This window comes from Pteronotus mesoamericanus, unplaced genomic scaffold, assembly GCF_021234165.1.
Source record: "Pteronotus mesoamericanus isolate MK-2021 breed Mesoamerican mustached bat unplaced genomic scaffold, CSHL_Meso_final contig_130, whole genome shotgun sequence".
NCBI lineage: Eukaryota > Metazoa > Chordata > Mammalia > Chiroptera > Mormoopidae > Pteronotus > Pteronotus mesoamericanus.
Genome location: NW_026555060.1, coordinates 13,507,044 through 13,530,520, shown reverse-complemented (window position 1 = coordinate 13,530,520; position 23,477 = coordinate 13,507,044). Strand labels below are relative to the sequence as shown.

The following is a 23,477-nucleotide window of genomic DNA, read 5'->3' as shown; positions in this document are numbered from 1 at the left end:
TTCTATGTTAGTAGATTTTTAAATGTTTACTTTGGTATATATTCCTGTAATAAACTTTAGCCACTCTGAAAGCAACAGTTAGAAAATTGTGGTGAATTGAATTGAGTCACCATTCTTAGAGAAGCTAGAATATCTCCCAGAATTCTCTTCCCTATATTGTTCTACCTTAGTGTTGGCCATGAGAATTAATGTGAGATTTGGCAGAAAAAGTGAAGCAGTTCTGAAGAGTACTGGCCACAGAGTATCGACTCGACCCACAGCTTCTCTGAGTCTTAGGTCAGGCATGAGTTCGGCTCCATAGAGATTGGTACCATTTTATTCTGAAGGTTATCCATATCATTGAACTTAGAGGTGGTGAGATAAAGTAGGATGCAATTTGTCCTCATTTGTTCTAATTTGTCTTTAGGGGTTCCAGTTTGTGTTTACTCTTCCCTACTTTGCACCAGTTTCTGCATTTAAATCATGCTGACCTATTGCAATGTTAGGCTCCCCTCCAGACACAGAGGCAATAGCTTTCCACAGGCCTCTTTATAAGCCCTCTGAAATATATGAAGTCTAATCCCTATAATTAATCTCTTAACACCATTATCTCTTATGGGATTCATAGTGGTTCTGCTTTCCAGATCATACTATAGCTGATACAAAAATACATAAACTATAGATTTATGAACGAAGTACAAACTCCTTTGCATAGCATATAAAACCTTTAGCCAGCTTTTTATCAAATGCCTGTCCTTCTTTTCTTTATGTCTATCGTCCCATCGATCTGAACAAACTTTCTGCTTATTACATATAGTTTGCTATTTTATTTATTTATTAAAAATGTTACTTCTTTCTTTTTAGTGAAAAAAAGAAGGCAGGGATAGAGAGAGGGAGAGAAATATCAATATGTGGTTGACCCTTGTGTGCTCTCTACTGGGGGCCTGGCCCACAACCCAGCCGTGTACCCTGACTGGGAATCGAACCTGCAACCCTTTGGTTTGCAGGCCAACACTCAATCCACTGAGCCACACTAGCCAGGGCTATTTTTTTTTTTTAAATGGGGAACCTGTAATGTGAACTGTAGTGGAGGGTACAATATAGGAAGGCTATTTTCTAAAATTTTTTATTTATTTTCAGAGAGGGGAAGGGAGTGAGAGAGGGACAGAAACATCAACATGAGAGAGAAACATCAATTGGTTGCCTCTGGTATGTGCCTGGACCTGGGACTGAACCTGAAACCCAGGCACGTACCCTGACCAGGTTCAAAATGGTGACCATTTGCTTTGCGGGACGTAGCCCAACCAAGACACTTCTTATCAGGGCTGTTAGGAACATTATTGCAGTTGTCTTTTGGTACACATAGTACAGCACCTTTTATATCCTTCAATTTTAACACTTTTGCAATATATTGCAATTATTATATTATATATTTGTTTACCACACTAGTGTGAATTCCCTGAGGGGCTTCGTACCCTCAGTGTCAGTTACATCACCCAGGACATAATAGGATTTTTAAAGTGGTCATAAAGGAAAGAGCACATAAAAGAATCCTTTTACCGTTATTTAATATTTATTCATTGTATTTTTAAAATTTTTTTTATTGTTCAAGTACAGTTGTCTCCATTTTCCCACCACCACTTTCCCCTGCCCCACCCACCCCCACCTCCCACCCTCAATCCTTCCCCACTTTGGCTTTGTCCATGGGTCCTATATACATGTTCCTTGACTTGACCCCTCCCCTTCTTTTCTCCGTTATCCGTCCTTTCTTCCCTTTCGTTACTGTTGATTTTTTCTTTCAATGTTGCTGGTTATATTTTTCTTGCTTGTTTGTTTTGTTGATTAGGTTTCATTTATAGGTGAGACCATATATTTGTCTTTTACTCCCTGGCTTATTTCACTTAGCATAATGCTCTCCAGTTCCATCCATGCTGTCGGAAAGTGTAGGAGTTCCTCCTTTCTGCTGCATAGTATTCCATTGTGTAAATGTACTGTAGTACACTTATCCACTCATTTATTGATGGGCACTTAGGCTGCTTCCAATACTTGGCTATTGTAGATTGTGCTGCTACGAACATTGGGGTGCATACTTCTTTTGAATTGGTGTTTCAGGATTCTCACGGTATAATCCCAGCAGTGGGATGGCTGGGTCAAAAGGCAGTTCCATTTTTAGCTTTTTGAGGAAATTCCAAACTGTTTTCCACAGTGGCTGCACCAGTCTGCATTCCCACCAACTGTGTACTAGGGTTCTCTTTTCTCCACAACTTTGCAAGCACTTGTGTTGGTTTGTTTATGATGGCCACTCTGACCAGTATGAAGTGGTATCTCATTGTGGTTTTAATTTGCATCTCTCCAATGGCTAGTGATGCTAAGCATCCTTTCATACGTCTCTGGGCCCTCTGTATATCCTCCTTGGAGAAGTGTCTGTTTAGGTCCTTTGCCCATTTTTCAGTTGGACTGTTTGTCTTCCTGGAGTAGAGCTGTGTGGGTTCTTTAAATATTTTAGAGATGAACCTTTGCCCAAGGTATCATTGGCAAATGTTTTCCCATACAGTTGGTTCCCTTTTCATTTTGCCAATGTTTTCATTAGCTGTGCAGAAGCTTATTTTGATGAAGTCTCATTTGTTTATTTTTACCTTTATGTCCCTTGCTCTAGGGGGACATTCAGTGAAATTATTGCTGCATCGAATATCTGAGACTTTCTTGCCTATGTCCTCCTCTAGGACGTTTATGGTATTGAGACTTAAATGTTTAAGTCTTTTATCCATCTTGAGTTTATTTTTGTGCATTGTGTAAGTTGGTGGTCTGGTTATGTTGTTTTGCATGTAGCTGTCCAGCTCTAACACCATTTGTTGAAGAGGCTATTTTTACTCCATTTTATGCTTCTGCCCATTTTGTTGAATATTAATTGACCATAGATATGGATTTATTATTTTTCAGCTCTCTATTCTGTTCCATTGATCCATGTGCCTGTTCTCATGCCAGTATGAGACTGTTTTGATTACAGCGGCCTTGTAATATCGCCATTGTATTTCTTAAAACTGATAAATGTACTATTTTACCCTTCTTATGGTCAAGTGTAAGAAGTGGGCCTATTCTTAGAATGCTTTACTCATTGTGGCTATCATTTTGTAATATGTACAAATACTGAATCATTATTTGTACACCTGAAACTAATATAATGGTATATTCAACTATATCTCAATAGAAGTGCTTCATATGAGGCACTGTACTGAAAGTTCTGAAAGACAGTAGTATCCCATATACTTTTTTAGATGCCTCTTTATTTTACTTTTTCTGTGTTCCATATATTTTTCTTTTTTTTTAATTTTATTTATTTTTATAGAGAAGAGAGGGAGAAGAAAAGGAAGACAAACATCAATGTGTGGTTGCCTCCTGAACACACTGCACAGGGAACCCAGCCCACAACCCAGACATGTGCCCTAACTGGGAATTGTACCACAGATCCTTCGGTTTGCCAGCTGATGCTCAATCCACTGAGCCACACCAGCCAGGGCCCATATATTTTTAAATATTTATTTTTTAAAGAGATAGGAGGGAGAAAGAGAGGGAGAGAAACGTGATGTGAGAGAGAAACAGATTGGTTGCCTTCTCATGCCCCAACCTGAGGAAGGAACCTGCAACCCAGGTCTGTGTCCCTACCAGGAATCCAACCAGTGACCTTTTGGTTTGCAGGAAAATGCCCAACCAACTGAGCTACACTGGCTAGGACTCCATATATTTTAGTTCATATTTGAAAGGCACTTTGGGATCTGATTCAATTCATATTCATTACATTTTAGCAGAAGTTATCACATCTAAAACAGAATACTTATATGAAAAAACTACTTTTTAAATACCTAAACATTAATAATCTCAATTTTCTTTCTTCTTATGCTTATTTCCTTGACTGGAAATGTATACTACCAGCAAATGGAAATTCAACAGAAATCATCAGCTGGAAATTCTTAATGATTATTACCTTTAGACCAACATACTGTAAATCAGCTTATTACAGAAGCTTAATAAAGTTGTCAAAATTAAAACCTAGATTATAAACACCTAAACCCTTTTAAAAGTATGCATGATCGAGTAGATTGAAATTGAAAAGAATGTTTAAGAAGAGTAAGCAGTACATATTAAACAGTCTTCCTAGTTTGAGTAAATTAAAAAAATTTTAGTTTCTGTGTTCTGTTGAAAGTCCAAGATTTAACATGTTTTTGTTTGTTTGTTTTTGTTTTTGATGGTGGGAGGGTTGACTGGCTCCTAGTTCTGCTACTGAGTTGTGGGGCCTTCAGCAAATCAGCTAACATAGTCATTCCTATGTCTCATACGATAGGCAAATACCCGGCACTAAGTAAGCCATAGTACTACCTGACGGCACTCTGCTTTGTTATACATAATCTCAAAGTTAGTACGCAAGAAATTAGACCCCAATTTTTTGACTCCGGCCTCGCCACACAAAGACACCTGTAACAAGCAACACTGCGCGTTCCTCCGGCTGAAGCGAACGTGGTCTCGAGAATTTGCAGAGTGCAGGGAAGTAGGAAGGAGGGATTTCCGCCGCAACCGCTCAAGCGCTAGCCGGATCAAGCCCAACCGGAACAGGTGGGAGGAACGCCCTTCGGGAGGAGGTGTCCGGAAGCGCCAAGTCGGAGAGACTACATTTCCCACAAGTCCTCGGGACAGGGTGTGGGGCGGGCATCAGGGACATTACCGGACTGGCCTTGCCGGGCAATACCAAGGTAAATACCGGCACTGCGACTCCGAGGGAAGTGTAACTTAGAGTCTGTGCCTAGATTTGTACTAGTAACCCTCCTAACCCTCCCGAACTGACAAAAACGATCTAGTGACTTTGGGGTTTCAGGGCCGCAGGACTCCAACCCCACGATCCATATCAGTTACCCCACAATGGGCCTGGGGGCGCTTCCTAGAGGCCTTCGTATGCCGGACGTTGTGCTAAAAGGGTGAAGGTTCAGGTACCCCTTTCTAGAGTTGGCGATCCGTACAAATTCCTCGTTCACCCCTCCCCTGCGCTCTGTCTCCTATTAAATGGGGGTGGAGCTGGGCTGTGCTCAGCTCCCTGCGACTTGGTGTTAGAGGTGGTGCCGGGGAAGGTGCTTTTCTTCCCCCCGCCAGGCTAGTAGTGGGCGACCTCCCCTTTCCTTCCTTTGGTTTTTGTTTGGACGTCTTTGCCTCGAGCGGCTAAAGCGCTCGAAGTCTTGCGAGCCAAGCACTGCGGAACACCATCCAGCATACTTAGGTCCTTTTATCTACCCTTTGAGGTGATAAAGATTGCCATCGGAGAAGCTAAGTTAATTTGACCTAGGTCGCAGAACTTAAATGTCAGAATTTAAGGTTCGCACTAATCCTCTCCGGATCTAAACCCCTTTGCTTACGTCCCATCATCTTCCTCTAGCCTTAACCTAACAGAGGGCAGGCCCTGGTGACCAATATTTTGTTTTTGTTTTTGTTTTTTTTGCCAGCGGTATCGACGCCCACCTTTGGGCCCAGGGGAAGCAACCCGCGTCGCAGGTGAGCTGCGCTGGTGCGGACACATCTCTCCGGTGTTGAGCACGGGTCCTCTGGCGATCCATCTCACTTCTCGTTTCCCCTTTCTCCGGCCCTTCTCGGGGCACCGACGGACAGCTGTCTTTAACTCTGCGGTCCCCAGGCGGGTGGGTGGAGTTTGCTGCGAGGCAGCGGCAGCGAGTGGGTCCTCGGGTGGCTCCGGGGCGGGGCTGTGGGGAGTTCGCGGAGGGACTGAGAGACCCGGACGCGATGGGGGGTGTGGCTGCTCCGCGAGGATCCTGCGGGTGGGAGAACGGCTCCGCGACCACCCGTGGACGGAGCCCCTCCGCCTTTTGCTAGAGATGGTCTTCCTCTCGGTGAGTTCTGTCTTCGCGGGCTGGCTTCTCGGCTTGGTCACGCCCCCGGGAGGAGGAAGGAGCCGGGCCACCTAGGTCTCTGTGGCCTGGATAGGGCAGGGGAACTGACCAGCTGCGCTCCTAGGCCTCCTCCCTTTGGGCATGTTGATCCGCGGCTGCGCTTCGTGTTCTAGTTTCATGCAGGCTCTTGGGAAAGCTGGTGTTGCTGCTTCCTGATTCCAGCCAACAGACCTTGGGACCGAGACTGGCGCTGGCGGCTGGAGATGGCGGACAACAGATCCGTGCATGAAACCAGGTTTGAGGCGGCGGTGAAGGTGATCCAGAGTTTGCCGAAAAATGGTACGTGCACTGGGGCCCCCGCTGAAGAAACCTGCAGAGGCCTGAGGTTCCGGTTCATGAACCTTACCTCCTTTAACCTTTCTTCTTTTACTCTTGCTTATTTAACCTACTTCTTTTCTGCGTTTAAAAGGAATGTAAGTAAAGGGAGGCATCAACTGTGATTTAATTCCCTGCTGATCTTTCAAGCCTGAGACAAATATGTTATCCAGATTTTAAGTCCTTTATATTGTTGAAAACCAAAGTCTTGTTTCTTATTAACTGCAGTTTTGGGTGTGATGAAAAACAACTGGAATAGGCTGCCTGGTGCTGCACACTCAAAAAGTCTATTATTTAAGCCTTTTGAAAACTTTTGATAAGAAGGGAGAGAGAGGAAAGAACAACTACATTCATTTGTAAAATGATTTATTTTAATAAATATATATTTACTGTTTTTGCTGTTGTACTAGTTTTTTTTTTTATACTAATATTGGATCTAGCAGGAAAGTCATTCACGTTCTTTTATATTTAATGTGTCATTTCTGTAGCTACTTAGATTTTTCTCTGTTACCTTTGATTTTCTGCAGTTTGACTAGGATGTATCTAAGTATGGTTTTCTTCATATTTATCCTCTTTGGAGTTTGCGGTACTTTTTGAACTTACAATTTTATGTCTTTGACCAATGTCGGGAAGTTTAAGGCCATTATTCAAATTTTTTTTTTTCCCCTGTGGAGAAGCTTAGAGAGGGGGACTTTCATTTTTTACTTCATATCCTTCTGCAATAATATATGAAAAACTAAACCTGCATTTAAGTGATGCTTTTAAGTGCCATTATTGTGCCAGAATGTAATACTAACAGTCCATTAATTAATGTATGACTATAGTATTTAATACTATGTTCTCTATTTGTATTAATCATTTGGCCGCATATTGAATATTCAACACCATTGAATAAAAATGAAGTGCAGATTCAAAACATTTGGAACATATACACAAAATAATATTTTCTTTGTAATCTTCAAACAGAATTGGAGGAGGACATGTGGGGGATTGAAAGATAGGAGTAAACAAAACATAAAGAAATATTATAGAAACATATTTAGGTGTTGAGTTTTTAAAAGCCCAGTTAAAAGGGTTTATGGAAATGCATGATTCTTAGAGTTTTGTGTAAGTTGTACCTTTATCTTTTCCTCTAAACTACGTGTTTTAATATATTTTTGGAAACTGATAAAGCTAGACTTGATTTCACTAGTCTACTTCCTACCGTGGATGACATTACGTGTCACTTATTTTTGTTTTTTTCTTTTTTCTCTTTTTATGTTTGTTTTTTAAAAATTTACATATCACTTTTTAGAAACCCATGCAAATGTAAATAAAGTTTCTGTTATGTAACATTTAGGAAGGTATTGCAAAGTTAAGATGCCCTGCCAAATGGCACCTGTGTTGGACAATGTTTAGAATACCATTATTCCCTGGAACTAAACTGATATTAATTGAGGCAGAACTATTGTTATAGTGAATTATTAAATATTTTTACATTACTTTTAAATTGTTTAGTATGCCCTGAACTGCTTTGCAAAAAGTAAGATTTTATAACTTCTTTCCTTTTTGCTTAATCTGTATTTAAGGACTAAGGTTATAATGAATCCTGTAGCATCTGTGTTTGGTATTCTCTTGGCCTTCAGAAGTTTAAATTCTTCGATAATATTTTAAACACATGCATCAAATTTATTATGTATGAGCACCTTGAGGACAGAAATTATACTTTAATCCAGTGTTTTACTAGAATACATTTCAACATATGATTTCAGTTTTTGCTGTAATCTATGCTAAAGTATATATCATCTACCTTAACCAATAAACTTTTACATTTTATTTGATTAACTTCTTGAGGGTATTATAAAATGAGGCTTTTGATGTTTGAATTTTAGATTTTTGTTGCTTAAATAGATAACCATTTTTAACTGTAGTATTTTCATTTTTTTCCCTTTGCTATATAAAGAAGCACTCTATCATTGAAATAGTGTATCTAATGGATACTCTTAAATGAGCATATGTTACGTAGATGATGATTATTGTGGTTTTGAAATTAATTATTTACTCTTGGCCAAACCTGAAACATCAGCTCTCATCTTGTGTGTTTTGTAATTTTCTTGTTTATATACTATCAGCTTTTGGTTATTACATGTTTTCTGTTTATTATATAATGTATAAAGTTTTAAAAATAGATTTTTACAGTATTTATTTTTATAATTACTGGTATAAAAGTAATACACACTGAAAGTAAATTTATAAAAATATCTTACCTGAGGATATGTTGATTGGTTTTAGAGAGAGAAGAGAGAAAGATCAATCAGGTGCCTCCTGTAGGCACCCTGATGAGGGTTTGAACCCACAGCCTAGGCACATGCCCTGACTGGAACTGAACCCGCAAACTTTTGGTGCATGGGATGACACTCCAACCAATTGAGCCACCTAGCCAGGGCTGAAAGTAAATATTTTTAAAACAAACAAGGGAAAAGGAAAATAAAAATAATCTGTATGCCTACTATACAGAGAGATCGTCTTTTAACTATTTGATGTGTTCTACTATATTTTTTATGTATTTAACTACTTGCTTTGCAAAAATGGATTGTGCTGGATAGGCTGTTTTTAAACTGCTGTTCCACTCTTAGTTTATAGTAGATCATGAAACTTTTCTCATGCTATTATTAATATTTTTTCTATAATTTTTAAGGGTTATACTTATAAATTATCATATGCTAGAAGGGTCTCATATTTATTTAGCCAAGTACTTATTATAAAATATTTACAGTCCAATTTTTTCTTTGTTATTGAGTATTGCGCTTGTTTATACAAATTGAAAATTTTAAACATAAAGAGGTTTTAAATATGCAAAAACACATATGAAGACTGTTCTTTAAAGAAATTAATGGGTCCAAAATTACAGAGGTAGGAAGTGAGAAATCGATTTTATCTTGGATTAATTCTTTTTCAACCACAGTACACTCTGGTTGGATTTAGTCAAAGTTCCTTAGCCATTGAAAAATTGAAGTTTGGCCAAGAAGAGTTGAATTTCTTTTTTCTTTTCTTTCTCATCTATTGCCTTCTTTCTTTCTTTTGGAGTTGAATTTCTTACTGTTACAATTTTATTAAGCAGAGTAAACATTTAACTCTATCATTTGTGCTAGTCACTTATGGTTTGTTACAATCTTTGAATAAAAAAGCCTTATTACAGTTGTGTAATACAATTATTATATATTTTAATATACTTGTGTTTATAAATGATATTTGCCAGTTATTTTGGTTACACCTAGGGCATGTTTGTTCATTTATTCTTTTATTTATTGAATTGTGTTTGGCATTGTTATTAAAGTGTAAAATCTCAGAGTTGTTGTTTTTTAATTGAAAGAGTAGTACAACTAACAGAACTATAACATTTGTTTTTATAGGATAGAAATAAATAATTATCTGAAGTATTAATGAGATATTAAAAAATCACAATTTGTATAACTCAGCAACTTTGCAGCCATATAGTATTAATTGTATTCTACAAGTCATCCTTATTTAATGTTTGTTTCCAATAGGTTCATTCCAGCCAACAAATGAAATGATGCTCAAGTTCTATAGCTTCTATAAGCAGGCAACTGAAGGACCCTGCAAACTATCAAGACCTGCATTTTGGGATCCTATTGGAAGATATAAATGGTAATTCTATATAGAAAGCTATGAAGGAAATTTTATTGTAATGATTGTTATGTATATGGTTATATGTTATTCTGTACATAAAATGTTCTGGGTATAGGATACAATTTGTATCCTCCATGTGCTCTTAACCCAGTTTCACACAAATAGGAAAGTCTTGGAGAAGAGAGGAAAGCAATAAAACCAAAAGGGGTAGTTGCCTCAGAGATAATAAAGCCTTTTCCTTTAGCCTTTCCTTTTTTGGAGTTTTTCTTTTTATTATGCCAAGACCAACTCCCAAACAAAGTCGAAGAAACAAAACAAACTCTTCTGCCTCTTCGACCTGACATGAAAAATAATGACTTTTGCTTGTCAAGTGGTATTGTTTGCTTTGAGAATTTAAAATAAAAAGTAACTAGGAACATAACTCAGGCACTGTCATACTGACATTTTATCTAAGCCGTCTCTCCTGTCCTATTATACTTGAATAAAAATTTGATTTTTAATATACTTATGAGAATCATAATATATCCAGAGATACCTTTAGATATATTTTTCCAATTGTCTAAATTTGATGGTTTGTTTTTTTAAAGGTACCTGACATTTAAGATTTTATTTATTTATTTTCAGAGAAGGGAAGGAAGGGAGAAAGAGAGGGAGAGAAACATCGATGTGTGAGAGATATGTTGGCCTGCAACTCAAGCATGTGTCCTGACCAGGGATCGACCGGGAACCCCTCGGTTTGCAGGCCAACACTCAATCCACTGAGCCACACCAGCCAGGGCTATTTGATGTTTTTAATGCTTTGGAGGATGTTACAAACGTCTAACAAAATGTCTGACTACGCTGTTTGTTATGAATAGAGTATGCTAATTGGTGAAGCGTGTCTTGAGAGCCACATATTTTGATGGCTAAACTTCTCCCTAAATTGGAAGTCCTTCAACTCCTTTGAGGATTTCTTAGTTGTCTGCTTTACTATGAGAGCTTCATAAATAGTCATAAAATAATAGGTTAAGGATAATAGCAACATGCTATTTAATCTGTTTTAAGAAAATTTATTTACCATTTTCCCTCAGAATTGACCTTTGGTGGAGTTAAATTGCTTCTGAGGAAAAAAATATAAAAAGAAGTTTTCATTTTAGGCAAAAGTTTTAAAGGACTATTCTCATTATCCAGAGGTCTAAAATTTTCCTTTCCCTTATATTTTTATTTTTTTAGAAGTAAAAAATCATTTCCATCTTTCAAATGTGTTAGGCTGTTATTTAAGTTAATGGACACTTTTAACCAAAACTCCTATTGTTGAAAACATGGCTGTGACAGTTCTCATAGAGGCTTCTAAAATACTTATTTCTGTTATTCTTTATAATGATATTAAAACCTTTAAAGAGTTCTTAGCAAATATTTATGAATAATTTATAGTCTATATAATATAGTGTCTATATCCATAGTCTGTAGAAGGGTGACATACTTATTATTTTAAAATATTGTCTAATTTGCCAGTTTATTCACTGTGATACTTTTCTCCAAGGTGGTGTATTTAAAGAGATCCTTTAAAAATATAACATGGCTTTAAATAGAGCTCATTTTAAATTAATGGCCCTATACCATCAACTATAAACTATTCTGAGCACTTTAAAATCAGCTTTTATTTATTTTATTTTATTAATCCTCACCTGAGGATATTCCTTGATCATTTTTAAAGATTTTATTTATTTATTTTTTAAGAGAGGGGAAGGGAGGGAAGAAAGGAGGAAGAAAAATCAATGTGTAAGAGAAATATCGACCAGCCTCTCACAGACCCCCAACCAGGGACCTGGCCTGCAACCCAGGCATGTACCCTGACTGGGAATTGAACCGGTGACCCTTTGGTTCACAGGCTGGTGTTCAACCCACTGACCCATACGAGCCAGGGCTGTTCATTTCTTTATGGAGGAAGGGGGAGAGAGAGAGAGGGAGAAGAGAGGGAAACATTGATGTGAAAGAGAAACATAGATTGATAGCCTCCTGTGCGCTCCAGGGCCAGTGATTGTATGATGCACTACAACCCAGGAATGTGCCCTGACTGAGAATCCAACTCATAACTTTCCACTTAGAGGAAGATACTCCAACCAACTGAGCCATACCAGCCATGGGAAAAATCAAGTATCTTTTAAATTCGTAATTACAGAGCACTTCCAGCCAAGATGGAGGTGTAGGTAGATACACTGCCTCCTTGCACAACCAAAATAAAGACAACAACAAGTTTAAAAACAAAAAATAACCAGACTGCCACAAAATCGAACTGTATGGAAGTCTGACAACCAAGGAGCTAAAGAAGAAGCATTCACACAGGCTGGTAGGAGGGGAGGAGATGGGCAGCATGGCCAGGCAGTAGCTGATGGACCATGTGATCCCACATGTGCATGCAGGTAAACTGGGAGGAACAGCTGGGGAACAAGACAGACCGTGCAATCCAGGGTTCCAGTGAGGGAAAAGAAAGCCTCAAAACCTCTGGCTGTAAAAAAAACCTGTGGGGTTTGTGGCAGTGAGAAAAACTCTCAGCCTCACAGAAGAGTTCGTTACAGACACCCACAGGGTCCTAGAACATACACAAACTCACCCTCCTGGGAACCACCACTAGAAGGACCCAATTTGTTTGTGGATAGCAGAGGAAGTGACTGAAAGCCGGCTGGGAGCCAAGCAAGCGACCTTGTTCCCTTTCGGACTTCTCCCCCACATACAGTGCCACAACTCAGTAACCTGAGTTGTCACTCTGGCAAATACCTAAGGCTCTGCCCTTTCCAACATAACAGGCACACTGAGACAAAGAAATATGGCCTAAATGAAAGAACAGATCAAAGCTCCGAAAATAGAACTAAGCGATGAACAGATAGCCAACCTATCAGAAGCACAGTTCAAAACACTGACAATCGGGATGCTCACAAAATTGGTTGAGTATGGTCACAAAATGGAGGAAAAGGTGAAAGCTATGCAAAGTGAAATAAAGAAAAATATACAGGGAATCAACAGTAAATGGAAGGAAATGGGGACTCAAATCAATGATTTGGAGCAGAAGGAAGAGAAAAACATTCAACCAGAGCAGAATGAAGAAATAAGAATTCAGAAAAATGAGGAGAGGCTTAGGAACCTCTGGGACAACTTTAAATGATCCAACATCCAAATCATAAGGGTGCCAGAAGGAGAAGAGAAGGAGAAAGAAATTGAAAACTTACTTGAAAAAATGATGAAGGAGAACTTCTCCAATCTGGTGAAGGAAACAGACTTCCAGCTCAGAGAGTCCCAAAGAAGTTGGACCCAAGGAAGTACACACCAAGGCACATCATAATTACATTATCCAAGATTAAAGATAAGGAGAGAATCTTCAAAGCAGCAAGAGAAAAGGAGACAATTACCTACAAAGGAGTTCCCATAAGACTCTCAGCTGATTTCTCAAAAGAAACCTTGCAGGCAAGAAGGGGCTGGAAAGAAGTATTAAAAGTCATGAAAGCCAAGGAACTACATCCAAGATCACTCTCTCCAGCAAAGCTATCATTTAGAATGGAAGGGCAGATAAGGTGCTTCCCAGATGAGGTAAAGTTAAAGGCGTTCATCATCACCAAGCCCTTATTATATGAAATATTAAAGGGACTTATCTAAGAAAAAGATGAAGATCAGAAACTATGAACAGTAAAATGACAACAAACTCACAACTATCAACAACTGAACCTAGAAAAGAAAAACAAACTAAGCAAACAACTAGAACAGGAACAGAATCACAGAAATAGAGATCAGAGGGGAGGGGAGAGAATGGGGGAAAAGTTATAGGGAATATGAAGCGTAGTTGGTAGATACAAAATAGACAGGGAGAGGTTAAGAATAGTATAGGAAATGGAGAAGCCAAAGGACTTATATGTACAACCCATGAACATGAACTAAGGGGAGGGGAATGTGGGTGGGACAGGGGATGCAGGAGGGAGAGGAATAAAAATGAGAAAAAAATGGGATGACTGTAATAGCATAATAAAATATATATTAAAAAAAAATTGGTCAATGAGGCAGGGCCCCAGGCTCCTCGTCCTCTCCTGCAGGGGGCGGGGGGCGGGGCACGAGGAGGGGAATCTCCCCGGTGGTCAGCTTCCCTCGCTATAACAAGTCTTGGCATAGCCCTGGCTGGTGTGGCTAAGTAGATTGAGTGCTGGCCTGCAAACCAAAGGGTTGTGGGTTTGAATCCCAGTCAAGGTACATGCCTAGGTTGCAGGCCAGGTCCCCAGTAGGGGGTGCATGAGAGGCAACCACACATTGTTTTTCCCTCCCTTTCTCTAAAAATAAATAATATATATATATTTTTTTAATTAAAAGAAAATAAATTTGTGGTTACAAAATAGTCATGGGGATGTAAAGTACAGCATAGGGAATGTAGTCAACTGTTGTGATAACTGTGTATGGTGTCAGATGGGTTCTAGATTTATTGAGATAATCACTTCATAAGTTACATACATGTCTAATCACTAGGTTGTACACCTGAAACTAAAATAATATTGTACATCAATATAATTGAGAAATATAAATTATTTTTTTAAAAAATAAAATTAGATGTCTGTTTGTTGTTATGTGGATAATTTCATTTCTAGGGATGCTTGGAGTTCATTGGGTGATATGACCAAAGAGGAAGCCATGATTGCATATGTTGAAGAAATGAAAAAGGTAGGGAAAAAAATTCACAGAAGAAAATAAAAATACTCAGAGCCATTCTAATTTAATTTGGTTATCAGGTAAATTAGTTGCTTTGTTTTAAGAACAAAGAGATTGTAATATATTGAAAGAGAGAATCTAGATTATTGAATTTATTAGGACTTTATCTGTCTTATCAAAGTTCATCTTAAGGTGAGTGTTTTTTCCTTATGTCACATTGGGGTGACATCATAGTCTCCCACCCCCCACCACTTCCCTGTCTTTCTGTATATCTTCTCTTTTGCAGAAAGTGCATAAATATGAATATCTCAAAATATTGACATCCCTTACTCAGGAATCTGAGAAATACCTGGACTGTCTTGAAAGCATTTCTGCTTTGGAATTGTTTTATTTAGGAGAAATAGTTAACAAAACTGCTAACAGTGGTCTCAAACACCTTTTGACCCTTAAATTGAGATAGTAACATCATTTTTCCTTAGTAACAGGCACTTTGCCATCAATGCAAAGATCCTTTAGAAGCAGAATAAGGATGCTTTTAGTTTCTTTGATAACAACTAAAAAGTGCATCCCTTATTAACTAGCTTTTTTAAGTCTGTTCAGGGCATTGCTTAGAGGTGCAAATTTATGAAGAAATTGTAGATTTAAAAGATGGACTTAGTACCATTTTATAAAGGACTGTTTTTATGTTGGAGATGGATCAGAAGGTATGAAATCTAGGTCTATCTATAATCTTCAATTATCTTTGAACATAAAATCTATAAAAAGAATAGTTTTTGGGGGGAGGCAGGTGGTTTAATAGTATTAATCTGTAGTAATTTCTATTTAGTAGATTCAAAGTAGTTTTTGTTTTGTTTAATCACATCTACATTGCTCAAAATTGTGCCATTTGTTACATTTTCACAATTTTTGTTTAACGGACTTTGATTATAATGGCACGGTTTGGTTCTTTTGGCTGTTAACTATAGCAGTAACATAACAACAAAGGAGCCTTTCAAAAACAGAAAGAGAATCTAAAGACTTTTTGGTTTGATAACTATTCCTTTTTCTTTACCTTAAATATCATAATTTTTACAACACCTCAGTAATGTAAAGCTGAATTGACACATTAAGTAAAATTTACTCATTTTTCATATTGAGTTTTATTAATACATGATGTAACCACAGTTAAAAGTGGGAGTGGGGGTGAAAAAAATGTGTCCCACTTTTTTTTTCCAAGAAAGATTAAAACTATACTGCTGTCTTTTAGCTGTCTTAAGATGCTTCCACTGTGTCTATAGATTTCTGTAACTACTTCCCTAATTAAAAGAAGACACCAACTCCTTTGGCTGGGTAGCTCAGCTAGATAGATCACCGTTTTGATGCACCAATGTTGCGGGTTCTATCTCTGGTCAGAGCACATACAAGAAGCAACGAATGAATGTATGAGTGGGTGAACAGCAAGTTGATGTTTCTCTCTCTCAAAAAACAAAACAAAACAAAAAAACACCAAGTATCTTTACTGAGACTTTATTTATAATTTTCATTTAATACTATGAATATAATACATTTTATAGGAAACTGTTATAGGTCAATCTGAAATATTAAAATATGCATAGATTGAAAATTTTGTTAGTGTTTTCAGTTATTTTCAGAGTTTAGCATTGTGGACAGCAGTAGATAAAATTGCATCCTTCCAAATAATCGTGTGAGTGTAGTACGTTATCCCAAAGATTTCATAACTAAATTTGAGGCTTTTTAAAATAATAATAATTTACTAACTGAAGCAGCATTGAATTATGTTCTCAAATATAGGTCACAAATCATGGTACTATTGCTCTTTAGAATTACTCTTTTAGTGTACATCTCGTTCCATGTCTTTTAGTGTACATCTCGTTCCATGCCTAGTTTTATTTATATGTTTTAATACATAATGATTTACAGAAAATTGCTTTTTATAATTTATAAACTGTTTGGTGAAATATCACCAAAAAAGTTGCTAGAATAAAAAATTATTTAAAAATAATTTAATAGAATTTTAGTTTTGAGGGATAGAGTAATGTAGTTTGGGATGTATAATCCATGTTTCTATACATAGTTTATTTTGATTTATAATCAAAGGGAAATACAAAATTCTATTTTCTGTACAATTTTACAGTTTATCTTATGGGGATTTCCAGGAAATCAGACAATACTTGAATAATGTGCATTGTGTCTATTGAGTTTAAAGAGAGATCAATGTACATTCCAGGACCCCTAGTTGATACCTAAAACTGTAGATGGTATTGAAACGTACATATACTGTTTTTTTTTTCCCTATACATACATACCTTTTCATTTAAAGAAAGCATTTTATGGCTTCTCTTTTGGCATATTTCATTGACATCAGTCACCAGTTGGTGGCTATTTATTTGAATCCTTGTCAGTTAATATGCCTTCCTCTTTAAATTCGATGATTATAAATTGGCCCACAGTTATGAAGGTGTCTGAAAGTGGTTATTATTTCCTAGTTTTGGAAACAGTACCATAGTTAAAGAACAATTTTATACTAACCCAACAGTTTTCTATTTTATTTAACATTAGTGCCCTTAGGGTTTTTGGGGGTTTTTTGTTTCCCTTTATTGATTTGGGAGAGAGAGAGAGAGAAAGAGAGGTCAGCTTGTTGTTCCACTTATTTATGCATTCATTGGTTGATTCTTGTATGTGCCCTGACTGGCCATCATGAACCCGCCACCTTGTTGTATGGGGATGATGCTCTGACCAACTGAGCTACCCAACCAGGGCCTAGTGCCCTTCACTCTTAAATGCACAATTTATAGATTATTGGGTAAAATTTTGCATGAACTTTATGTGAAATAGTCTTTAAATGGGAACGCTTTTAAGTCTTTATTGTACTTGAAACTTTTCCAGGAGGTTATATAAGTATGTATTAATACAGATACTTTGGGAGTCTATAAATGAACTTCACATCTCATTTATCAATATGTAAGTTGTAAATGTTATATTATTTGATAGTAATTTAGATCAGATTAATAGTTTGTGATTTCACAATATTTGTTTCTTTTGATTCCAGATTCTTGAAACTATGCCAATGACTGAGAAAGTTGAAGAATTGCTACATGTCATAGGACCATTTTATGAAATTGTAGAGGACAAAAAGAGTGGCAGAAGTTCTGATTTAACTTCAGGTTGGACTATTTTACCTCATTTTCAACTCAGCAACTGATATATTATGCATGCATTAATAGTTATATGTCTTAATTTTTTTTTTTTTTTTACTCTCACATGCCAGTCCGACTGGAGAAAATCTCTAAATACTTAGAAGGTAGGAATAATGAAATCCATATAAAATTGTGTTTAAAATTTACATACCAAAGAATTCTACACAAATTTATCTAACTTATAAGCTGGTCACTCAAGAGTTTTAATTCAAGCAAATACATTGCATAAAGGTTTAAAATATAAATGCTTAAGTTTTAACTCTTAAGTTATAGAAACATGATAAGTGATTCACTTAGCAGGTATAAAATTGTAACAGAATTCATAGTTTTATTTTGATGGATTATATTTTCTAATTTGCTTTTCAATTTTATTAGCAATGCCATGGCTGAATTTATTTTCTAGCTAATATTGCTATTATTTTGTTAATCCTCACCTGAGGATATGTTTATTGGTTTTTAGAGAGAGAGGAAGGGGGAGAGAGAGAGAGAGAGAAAGAGAGACATTGATATGAGAGAGTAACATCGATCGGTTGCCTCCCATATGCACCCCGACCTGGGATCGAACCCATAACCTGGGTATGTGCCCTGACCGGGAATTGAACCTGCAAATTTCTGGTGTATAGGATGATGCTCCAACCAGCTGAGCCACCCTGCCAGGGCTCTAGCTAATTTTAAAGTGCTATGTTTCAACAAAACAAGTGAATTCACTAAGCTTAGTTTTTCTTTTTAGAATTCTCTTTTTGTATCCTCTGTAAAGAATGGAAAGGTGTATTTTTTACATACTAGCAGGAGTTGAATACTATGCAGATTTGCAGGTATTAACTTTAAACATGTGCTCTTTAAATTATTTTTAGAAAGCTGAATGAAATGAACCCATGAGAGTCATTTTAAATGAAAATTATCCATGTTTTAATATATATAGTATCCCTCCTTTTTTACCTGTCATCTCTATTTTCAAGGCATCTTTTACTAATTGACGGAAATTACAGTGTTTCTGAACAGTAATCATCCTGTCCTGTCATAAGGTGTGCAGTTTGTCTGCCACAACTTCTGGTGACTGCTTACTGGGCATAATGCTGTACCATACCTTCTATATCTGATTTGCCTAGAGGAGTCAAATGCTTTCAGAAAACCTTCCTTATTCATGCTTATTCAACTCAGAAAGAATACTGTGTTTCTCTGTATGAAGTATGTTTTTAGGACACAAAGGGGCATAAATTTAGACCTGTTTTAGTAGTGTCTAGCCTACTGGCCAGAGGCAGGTGTTTGAACAACCAATTATGAAAACAAGGAAGAGTGAGTAATAATAATAATAATAATAATAATAAAGATTCAGGTTCACAACTCCTTAGCTATAATTAAAAAATTCAAAATGCTTGATAAACCAGAGTTTTTTTTTAAAATAACTCATTTGGCAGTAAAACTTGACCTCACATGAACTAATTGAAAGGGCAAACCCTGACCTAAAATGACATGAAGCTATTTTAACTATCCCATCTATTCATATGTTTCGCTGAAAAAAAAGTTAGCTTTTTTTTTTGTCAAGTGAGAGCTTCCTAAACTCTGTTAGTGTTACATAATATACAGTATATATAGTGTATGACCTTTGCAAAATTAGAATATTCTGGATTTTGAACCATATCTGAATCCAAGGGTGGTAAGGGACATGGACATGTAGCATAATGTATTTAATCTATACCATGCTAATGTACATTTAGATCTTCTGATCTTCAACAAATACTGATGAAATTAATCATGTGCAAATGTCATTTTAATATTTGGAAGTATATTGTAAGAAATAATATTGAAAGTGTAATTGCTAGATGAAAGGATATTGGTATTTCATAGGTGTTTATAATTTTGTAAAATATTACCACATTTCAGGATAGTTTGTAACATTTATTTTTTTTAAAAATAAAGCATTTTGTTCCAAATAGGTATTTAGGCCCAGTAGAATAGATGTATATTTTCCACATGGGCTTTTTCAGAATATACTTACATAGTAAGTTTTGAAATTAGGAGTTATGAGCTGTCCAACGTTGTTCTTTTTCGAGAGTGTTTTGACTATTTTTGATTCCTTGCATTTCCATATGAATTCTAGAATCAGTTTGCCAATTCTTGCCAAAAGTGCCAGCTGGAATCTTGATAGGAATTGCAATGAATTATAGATCATTTGGGGAAGTGTTTTCATTTTGACATTATTGCCTTCCAGTTGATTTATTTAGATCTTTAATTTCTTGCAACAGTTTTGTCATTTTCAGTGTATAATTCTTACACCTTCTTTTTGTGTAAAATATTCTTAAGTATTTTATTCTTTTTCAGGCTTTTGTATTTTGAATTGTTCTCTAATTTTTTTGGATTGTTTATTAGCTTATAGAAATACAGTTGATTTTTATGTATTGACTTTGTATCATGCAATGTAGCCAAACTATTTATTAGTTCTAATAGTTTTTGAAGATTTCTTAGGATTTTCTCTATAGGAGAGCATGTCATCTGCAAAAAGAGGTTATTTTACTTGTTTCTTTCCAATCTGGATGCTTTTTATTGTCTTCTAGCCTAACTGCCCTGGCTAAAACTTCTAGTACAATATTAAATAGAGATGGCAAAAGCAGATACCTCTGTGTTATTCCTTATCTTGGGAGCACAAAATTCATTCTTTCTATGTTAAGTATGGATGCTAGTTATGAGTTTTCTTCATTCCTTTTATCAGATTGAAGAAATTCTCTTGCATTAATTTCTCCAATATTATTATCATGAAAGAGTGGTGGATTTTGTCCAATGCTTTTTCCGTTTCTGTTGCAATAATCATGTAGGTTTTGACCTTTAGTCTGTGAATATGATGTGTTACATTAATTGTTTTTATTATGTGGAGTAACGCTCTTTAGTAACTGTGCTTTCTACAACTCTCATCACAGGGCTGTTGTGATGCTTTTTTTTGCTGCTGTCAAGTAGTTTTTGGCATTCATCTATTTGGTGGCTAGATTTAGGGGATTCCCTGTTACTTAGTTTTGTTGAAGATGTCTGTGAATGGTGGGTATTTCTGTTTTTTGTGGAAGATCTTCCACCTCCTCCTGAGTACGAACTGGCTCCATCCAAGTTAGAAGAGGATGTGGATGTTGTTTACCTTATTTGAGATTACCATGCACTGTAGAAAGATGTGCTTAGCTTTTTTTCAGGTGACAGAATCTGCAAATGGTGAGAATGGAATTCACTTCCTTTTAAGTAGAGATGGAAAACGAAAGAGTGATGCCTTAATTGAAATGAAGTCAGAGCAGGATATGCAGAAAGCCTTAGAAAGACATTGCTTGTACATGGGGCAGCAGTATGTGGAATTAATTATATGAGATAAACAATGAAGATATGGATGCCTTAATGAAGAGCCTGCAGGTCGAATATTTACTTGTAAATGATGGTGGGGTTCGTTTGAGAAGACTTCCTTATAGTTGCAGTGAGAAAGACATTGTAGATTTCTTTGCAGGACTGCATATAGGTAGACATTACTTTTGTGAAGGACTACAGAGGGATTATAAAAAAGGAGAAGTCCATGTTCAGTTTGAAGAGCCGTGAATGGTCAACGAAGCTCTATTGAAACACGGGGAAGAAATGGGTAACCGATACATAGAGGTATTTCTAAGCAGAAGGAATGAAGTTGGAACACATGTGACTTTGGGCAATAGGACAATTTGACTTTTTATTTATTTTTTAATTAAGTTTTTTTGGAGTGGCATTGGTTAAAATGTGCCTTTTAAAATGATCACAGTAACTGATAATTTTTTTTTAAAAAAGCTTGTATGTAAAGACATAATGATTTGTGCAAAAGAAAAAAAATAAGTTGTATACCTGAAGCCCTAAAGATAATAAAATTTAAAAAAATTTTAAGGTAGTCCACCTATAATATTGATTTGACTGTTGTGAAGGCCAAAAATAATATATTTATGTTTTCAGTATGCTCACCTGTAGAAACTGTCTCTTAATTTACCATGTGTAAAGATCATTCATCTGTAGCTTTACTACTTTTTTAAACTAGAATTTCTTTTTTTGTTAAAACTTTTTAAAAAAGATTTTGTTTATTTATTTTTAGAGAGAGGGGAGGGAGGGAGAAAGAGGAGGAGGGAAACACCCACTGGTTGCCTCTTGCACACCCCCATCTGGGGACTTGGCCTGCAACCAAGCATGTGCCCTAACTGGGAATTGGACCTGTGACCTTTCTGTTCCTAGGCCAACACTCAGTCCACTGAGCCACACCAGCCAGGACTATAGCTTTACTATTTTGACTGATGTTAACTTAAAAATAACTTGTCCTCTGCCTTTTCAGAAAAGTTTTAAGATTGCTTTATTATTTTATTTATAGTCAGACAAAAGAATACTGTAATTATATGTCAGCATGTTTACTTCAAAATTATTCTGTTACTTGTAAATCACAGTGTTATTGTATGTTATATCATTAGAGATTAAATGCTCATTTTTGTATTTTAGATCTTGGCAATGTTCTGACTTCTCCTCCAAATGCCAAAACTGTTAATGGTAAAGCTGAAAGCAGTGATAGTGGAGCTGAGTCTGAGGATGAAGAGGCCCAAGAAGAAGTGAAAGGAGCAGAACAAAGTGATAATGGTAGTCTTTGGATGATGGGATAATAATTTTACAATTAAATAAGATAAAAGGACATGGAGAGGCTTGGGCTGATTTGGCTTTGTATGGGAACGGTGGGATGTGGGTTGTTGACCCTGTAACCAGACTTGTTGTGGATCAGAAGGTCTGCAGAATTAGGGACAGCCATCCTTACGCATAGATGGAAAACATGTCCACTGAAGGCTAACAAGAATATGCCGCTCTTTTAAAGGTAATGCCTGAAATGCTGCATTAGAAACATATTCATTTAACGTATTATTTCCAATACGAATATTCATGTTACCAAGAACAGAAGACAACCATCCTCTTGTCAAGAACAGAGTGGAACCCAGAGAATAGGATATAGGCAGAAATTTTGATGAAGAGGGAACATTGGAATTGGGGGCCCTGTATTATTAGGGTGTCCTTATTAGTAAGAGTACCAAAGATTCTTGGGAAGACTTTTCTAAAAAAAAATTTTTATTGTATTTTTTCCCTGTTACCATTTATCCTCCTCCCCACTGCAGTTACCACACTGTTGTCCCTGTCTATGAGTCCCATTTTTGCTGGGTCCCTCTACCCCCTAATGCCCCTCCCCAGAGCTGTCGGCCTGCTCTCTTTGGGTCTGTCTCTATTTTGCTTGTTAATTTAGTTTGTTCATTAGATTCCACATATGAGTAACATCATACCTTTCCAAGGCATTTGGCATTTGTCTTTTTCTGACCGGCTTATTTCAGTTAGCATAATGTTATTCAGATCCATCCATGCTGTTGCAAAGGGTAAGTTTTCTTTTTTTACTGCTGAGTAGTATTCCATTGTGTAAATGTCCCATAGTTGTTTCATCCATTCATCTACTGATGGACAAGGATGACTGTTTTAGAAAGGGGAGGCAGAAAAACACTTAAACAAACTCTACAAACTGTAATTTTGCCTTTCTATTTCATTAAGGTATGAAAATACCTTTTTTGAAGGATTTTTTTTTAATTGACTATATGTACCTCTTTGTCCTACTGGGCCTCATAGAACAATTTGCCTATGCTGAGAGAGTGTGAAGACCTTGATAGCTTATCTCTTAAAGGAGGGTTTAGTAAATTAACAGGGAACTGAAGCAGTTTTGAAACCAACACAGTTTGTG

General features: G+C 36.7%; 1 protein-coding gene across 6 annotated transcripts in view; it reads left to right on the top strand.

The window, feature by feature from the left end:
* The first annotated feature begins 4,664 nt into the window (after positions 1-4,664).
* ACBD5 (acyl-CoA binding domain containing 5) overlaps positions 4,665-23,477 on the top strand; it is a 45,363-nt gene continuing 26,550 nt past the window's right edge. For 2 of the 6 annotated variants that reach the window (XM_054592326.1, XM_054592308.1), the window contains exons 1-7: positions 5,747-5,867; positions 6,041-6,206; positions 9,770-9,890; positions 14,477-14,549; positions 17,587-17,701; positions 17,806-17,838; positions 22,211-22,345. In XM_054592326.1, coding sequence (XP_054448301.1) covers positions 5,853-5,867; positions 6,041-6,206; positions 9,770-9,890; positions 14,477-14,549; positions 17,587-17,701; positions 17,806-17,838; positions 22,211-22,345 — 658 coding nt within the window. In that variant the 5' untranslated portion in view covers positions 5,747-5,852. Of the gene's footprint in view, positions 4,725-5,465; positions 5,515-5,746; positions 5,868-6,040; positions 6,207-9,769; positions 9,891-14,476; positions 14,550-17,586; positions 17,702-17,805; positions 17,839-22,210; positions 22,346-23,477 lie in introns of those variants that run through there. The other 4 variants (XM_054592351.1, XM_054592335.1, XM_054592341.1 and 1 more) reach the window with 4 other exon arrangements.